This window comes from Crocuta crocuta, unplaced genomic scaffold (genome assembly GCF_008692635.1).
Source record: "Crocuta crocuta isolate KB4526 unplaced genomic scaffold, BGI_CrCroc_1.0 scaffold344, whole genome shotgun sequence".
NCBI lineage: Eukaryota > Metazoa > Chordata > Mammalia > Carnivora > Hyaenidae > Crocuta > Crocuta crocuta.
The window spans coordinates 1,234,503-1,240,905 of NW_027533081.1; the positions used below are offsets into that span (position 1 = coordinate 1,234,503).

The 6,403-nt window shown below is 60.8% G+C and overlaps 1 protein-coding gene across 1 annotated transcript in view; it reads left to right on the plus strand.

The window, feature by feature from the left end:
- The window catches only part of SCARF2 (scavenger receptor class F member 2), a 12,610-nt gene that overhangs the window by 1,542 nt on the left and 4,665 nt on the right, over positions 1–6,403 (plus strand). The window contains 4 exon segments of the mRNA XM_077745922.1: positions 233–349; positions 5,464–5,522; positions 5,631–5,732; positions 5,925–6,403. The exon segment at positions 5,925–6,403 is cut by the window's right edge and continues 296 nt beyond it. Coding sequence (XP_077602048.1) covers positions 233–349; positions 5,464–5,522; positions 5,631–5,732; positions 5,925–6,403 — 757 coding nt within the window.

The following is a 6,403-nucleotide window of genomic DNA, read 5'->3' on the forward strand; positions in this document are numbered from 1 at the left end:
CCCGCCGGTTCCGAGGTCCTGGGAGCCGAGGGAGTTTCCGTGAGTCGCATCTTAGTCCCTCACTCCCTTTCCCACCCCGGGCCTGGCCGCGCATTGACCGCGCAAGGGCAGTTTCTCTGGTGGGTGGTTGGAGAGGGGCTGGGTAGTTGGAGAGGGAGCGGAAAGGCTAGCGGACAGGGAATTCCTTGGGAGCTCACCCCCCTCCCCGCCCAGGCCCCTCCCACTTTCAAAGCTCCTCGGGCCTCCTCCAAGTTCGCCCCCANCTGCTGCTGCTGCTCTGGCTGCTGCCCGGCCCCGCGGCGTCCCAGGAGCTGAACCCGCGCGGCCGCAACGTGTGCCGCGCTCCCGGGTAGGAGCCCGGCCTGGCTGGGGGAGGGGGTCGAGGGGGACGTTAGGGGCCAAGGGAAGGGGGCGCCCGGGACCTTCCTAAGCTAAACGCTCTAGCCCTTTCGCCGCCTTCGCCGGCGCAGACTCCTCTCCAGGCCGAGTCTGGGCACCGGGCCACGACGGTGCATCCGAGGATACCCCAGATGAGAAGTCAGCCGAGGGGAGAACGGAGTGCAGTAGGCGCCCCGAGGGGTGACCAACGGTGTCTGAGATTTCAAACCTTGAAAAAGGAGCCCTTGGGCCGGGTTGTGAAGGCCATAGGGAGAAGTCGGTGAAGGGCATTCCAGTCAGATGGAAGAGTATCTGCAAAGTGCAAAGGACCCGGGCACGAGTGTGGCTCGAGGCGGGAGGGAGGGCGAGGGTCTAGTGGAGATGGAGCAGCGCTCCTGAGAGGTGGGAGCCGGCGAATCTTGAGGCTGGGGGGACTCGAAAGGGCAGATTTGTGTCTTAGGTGCAGGCGTAGGTGGGATGAGGATGGTGATGGAGCTGGGCACTGAGGAGCCTGCGCTCACAGTGGACCAGAAGCGGGATTCAAAAAAGCAGTGACGTGCATCAGGGTCGGAAAGATGTGGAATTCCTGGTGGAGATACTGGGTGCGCGGAGGGGCCGCGCAGGCTTGAGACGCCACGAGGTGTCTGTTGGGGAAGCCAGCGTGGGACTGGCAGTGGGCAGGCCCCGCGTAAGAGCGGGGGGCCGAAGATCTTGCGCGGAGGGAAAAGAGCAGAGGACAGACGTTAGGAGTGGGTGCGGGGGTCGGAGGACTTGGTTGGCCGGTCAGAGGCCACAGCGAGGTCAAGAACATCTTCGCTCTGGACCGAGGAGCTGGCGTACGGGGGTGATTTGGCGCAAGTTGGGGGGCGCCGCGCGGGCGGGAAGCTGGAGAAGCGGCCTCAGGACTCCGGTCTGCGTCCCGTCGGGGCGCTCTGAGCCGAAGGGCTGTGGGAGGCCGCGTCCGGGGGCTTGGCAGTCGCCGCAGACAAGGGGCTGCTAGGGGGCCGCGCGGGGTTTCCGAGCTCGGATCCCGCGGCGCGCAGACGCNGGCCCGCCATCTGCTTCACATCGACGCCGCCGCCGCCTCCCGGGCCTCCCCGGCCCCAGGAATGCAGTGGCAGCGGCGGGCGGGGCCCTGCCTGGAGAGGGGGAGGGCGCGATCGCTGCCGGCCCTGTCTCTCCGCGTCACTCCTTCTTCCCCGATGGGGCTCCGTGCTGGGGGATCCGATGGCAGGGTCAAGCGGTCGGGAGCCTGAGCCTTTCGCTCCCTATGTCCCGTTGCCTGGACACCTCCCCATGAGGCGGCCTGTTTCAGTAGCCCAGAGCCCGGATTTGGGTTTTGGATCCTGATGCCACCTCTCCCCACCTGTGTGGACTGGGGACAAATTGCTTAAGCTCTCTGACTCTGACCGTGTCAAATGGGGTTGGTGGTAGTACCCCTCTCATGCGCTGGAGAGGGGAAGACTGTGATTTCGTGTGGAGCTGGTTAATGGGAAGGACGGCCACTCTAGGCACTGTCCACCCAGGGTCTGGGCCATCTCTTTCATTTTCCTTACAAGGCTGTTACCCACGCAGTAATTTTTCCCCAGAGGCTGGAGGACCTGAAGAGGGGAGCGGATGGGCAGCCTGTAAAATCCCATGCACTTACTGTGATTGGTGTAGTGATACAGCCGCCAGGACAGATGTCACTGTCCTCACAGTGGAGGAGACTTACAGAGAGTCATCTGACATCTAGCAAGTTTTGGGTAGGAGGTATTCAGTTGGGGACCGCTATATTCTTTAGGGTGATCTGGGGAGACCTACTGGGAGGAGATGAGTGGTCCGAGGTCTGGAGGTGGAGTGCTGCGGTGCCTGGGGCAAGGCTCTAAGTGCAAAGTGCTTGATGGAAGCACTGAAAAGAGCCATGGAGGCTGGGCAGAGCCCGGGAGGGGGATGGTGGAAGAGAGGCCAAAGAATGAGGATGGGCTGGCTACAGCGAGTCTTTTTCTCCGAGGGCCATGGGAACCCCCAGGGGCTTTACACACAGGAGGGGTGGGATCCGACCATGTTCAGCTGCCAGGTGGCAGATGAACCGGGCTTAGGAGGGTAAAAGGGAGAACCAGTTAGGAAGTCAGGAGTAAGCAGGGAGAGTGAGAGTGGCTCTCACAAGGCTTGGGCAGAGCAGGGAGAAGTGGCTCATCCCATCTTCCAACCAGTTTGGAAGGTAGAGCAGCATGTTTCCCCATGAATCAGGTGTGTGCTGTGAGCGGAGTCTCAGTCACCACAGAGCAGGTGATCTGGGGTTTCAGCCCCCCAAACTACAAGGATGGAGCTACCTGAGATGGGGGAGGTTCCGGTGGGGGGAGGCTAGGAATTCTGTCTGGGAAGATTGGCCCCACTGGAGGGCTCTGAGCATTTTCAGTGCTTCATCTAGATGGGCCCCCGGGGAGCTTCCTGAGGGATTGGACAGAGGAGCGGGGAGGACAGAGCCAAGGAGGGGGGCAGAAACCAGAGGAGGGGTGTCCAGGGGGCAGATGGAGAGCAGGGAAGTATGGGATTCCAAGTGGTATGGTGGGCAGAAGAGCCTCCAGGCTGGATTGGAGAGGGAATGAGGACAGACATTGACACAGTGAGCAAGCAGCCGAGTTCTCCCAGGGTGCTTTGCTGCAGGTTCAAGATCATACTGTTTGAATCATGGCAGTTTTGTTTGCAGACTGTGATCTGTGTAGGGGGCAGCCCGAAGGAAGGCAGGAAGGCGCGCTTGCTAAGGGGCCTGGCCCGACCTGCGGCCTGGCTCTGGAGGGTCTCACCAACTTACAGCTTGAGTGTGGGAACAGTCCCCTGCACCAGGCCATTTTTCTCCTCGTCTCAGTTTTGTTAAGTTCTTGAGAGGCTGGGCTTGCCACCCCAGGGCAGCCTTGTCTGCCAGCCCTCCCAGAAGGAAAGGCAGCTGTCCCACAGGCTCCTTCTCATGTTCTTGCTAACCCCCATGGGGCTCCCTCCTTGCTGGGGGTAGGCAGTGTTAGCTCTGCTGCAGTGGGGGCTGGGTGCCGGCCATGCTGGGGGTGGGGGTGGGACCAGGTGAACTCAGGTGCTTCCTGGAGCCTGCACAGCATAGGCTGGAGAGCAGACCAAAGCCTTGGCTGAGCTCTTAGTTCATGCTTTATTAATACTCCAGCCAGATACATGGGCACCATTCTACAAAGGAGGAGTCTGAAGGTCAGAGTTCTGTGCCCAAAGTCACACAGGCATCAAATCCAGCTTCGTATGGCCCTAAAACCAGACTCATAGCCACAGAGCCGTGTGGCCAGGGCAGAAAGCGGTCAGTGCCTCCAGGGCCAGCCCAGCCGGCCATCTGGCAAGGCCGCCTGTGCAAGGGACACCTACGGAGGCTCTCCACCTAGAAACCTGGGCTCAGAACTGGCAGAAAGGGCAGGAGGGTGATAGGCTGGCAGACCTGGCTCTACCTGCAGATGGGCACGTACGAGTCCTGTGCACCGGCTGGGTGGGTGGAAACAATGGTGAGGGGTGCGGAAAAGCCAGGACTGCTTTGTGTTCCTGGGTCTGGTTTCCAGTTTCATTTGAGGAAAGTAAACCGGGCCCATTCCTTGCAGGTTGGAATTTTATGGTTCCTGTTCCCAAGGCCCCTCATCTTTGGACTGAGGGAGAATCAAACCGTTAGGGTGGGGCAGGGGACCTTCCTGGGTGTGGTATTGTTCTCTGCTGGGGAAGGGCTGGGGGCATTTTTGAGGGGCACAATAAGAGCACCTGCAGTCTTTCCCTTCCCAGCTGGTCCCACCCACTAGGGTCTCACATCTCCTCCCAACTGCCTCCCAATACTACATCCTGGTTCTAGATCATAGTCCCGAAGGGGTATAATCCTTTTCTCAAGTAGGAATGGCTGCTCTGTGACTTCAGATCTGGGTGAAGTTCTAGGTCTGCTGGGACCCACAAACCTGCAGCCTGAGTGTCTGTTCCTTCTTCTCGGGCTCCTTTGTTCCCCACATGTGGACATACCCCCTGTGAACCCACACTCACCCTCTCCAATGGTACCTTTCACTCTGGCAGGGCCTCTAAATCTTTGTGCCCCGGGTTTTGGAGGCCATACTACCCTGAAATGCAACAGTTCTGTTATTTACCTCCTACTGAGGTCACGTCGTGTACCTTGTAAAACCAAATAAAATTACAATAAGATGTTTAAAACACATAAGTAGATGCTTTAATATCTCTGCCCTCCATTCTTTTTTTTTTTTTAATGTTTTATTTATTTCTAGGAGAGAGAGAGAAAGAGACAGCGTGAGCAGGGGAGGGTCAGAGAGAGAGGGAGTCACAGACTGAAACAGGCTCCAGGCTCTGAGCTGGCAGTCAGCACAGAGCCCGACGCGGGGCTCGAACCCACGAACCACGAGATCATGACCTAAGCGAAAGTCGGACGCTTAACCGACTAAGCCACCCAGGCGCCCCTCCGCCCTCCATTCTAAGTCTTGCCCTGGTGCTCTGGAGCCCTCACTGTTTTGCTTTCCCTGCTGACTTGGAGGACTCCCTATATGTGCCCTGTCCCTCCACCGAGTGGACACCCTGCTGTGTCCACACTCACCTCGCTCAGAAGCTGCACATCTGCCAACCGGGTATCCAGGTGTGCCCGTCAGCCCTGCCAGCCCCAGCTGTCCAGGTCACAGCTAGATACTGACACCCATCCGGCTGGACCCCCACCTCCAGTGATGTCGCTTTAAGCAGGTCCTGGAGACTCAAGGACCTCTCACCAGCCCCTTCTGGGATACCTGGTGTTCTTTTCTCGGGCTTGGGGGTGCAGGACAGATCACAGAGGAGTGAGTCGAAATGGGGAGAGCGGGGAAGACACTTTATAGAAGGGACTGAGAAATTCTTGGAGGTAGATCTTTTGGTAGTCTGCCGGCTGCTGCTTCCCAGTGTCTGGGAAGGGCTGGAGTGTGTGTCTTATTTGCTGGAAACCTGAACCTACAGCAGTGCCTGGCATATGGCAAGGCCTCCATAATCACCTCCTGAGGGCAGGGTGGAGGTTGCTGGGGAGCCCTAGCAAGGACAGGGGTTGGGGCTCAGGCTCAGGAGTCCTTTCTCTGCCTGCAGCTCCCAGGAGCCCACGTGCTGCGCTGGCTGGAAGCAGCAGGGGGACGAGTGTGGGGTCGGTGAGTGGGGCACCCTGGGAGCCTGGGCAGGGGCTGGGGGCAGGAGGGGAGGAGGGGATAGTGGGGGGGGGCAGCCCACGCGGCAGCTCAGATCCGTTTTGCCCGCAGCGGTGTGCGAAGGCAACTCCACGTGTTCGGAGAATGAGGTGTGCGTGCGGCCGGGCGAGTGCCGCTGCCGCCATGGCTACTTCGGTGCCAACTGCGACACCAGTGAGCGAGGATCCGGGTGGGCGCTGGGCAGTGGGGCAGGGCCTGTGAGTGGGGAAGGGTCTGACCCGGGAAAGGGATCCGGCATGGGGGAGGGTCCCCAAAGGCGGAGGGCGGGACGCGGATAGGTTCTGGCTGGATCCCGGCTCCCGCGAGAGCACCCTGGCCTCACACCCTCTCTGTCCGCCCCTGCAGAGTGCCCGCGCCAGTTTTGGGGCCCCGACTGCAAGGAGCTGTGTATCTGTCACCCGCATGGGCAGTGTGAGGATGTGACAGGCCAGTGTACCTGTCACGCGCGGCGCTGGGGCGCACGCTGCGAGCATGCGTGTCAGTGCCAGCACGGCGTGTGCCACCCGCGGAGCGGCGCGTGTCGCTGCGAGCCTGGCTGGTGGGGCGCGCAGTGCGCCAGCGCGTGCTACTGCAGCGCCACGTCGCGCTGCGACCCACAGACGGGCGCGTGCCTGTGCCACGCAGGCTGGTGGGGCCGCAGCTGCAACAATCAGTGTGCCTGCAACACGTCGCCTTGCGAGCAACAGAGCGGTCGCTGCCAGTGCCGCGAGCGCACATTCGGCGCGCGCTGCGAGCGCTACTGCCAGTGCTTTCGCGGCCGCTGCCACCCTGTGGACGGCACGTGCGCCTGCGAGCCCGGCTACCGCGGCAAGTACTGCCGGGAG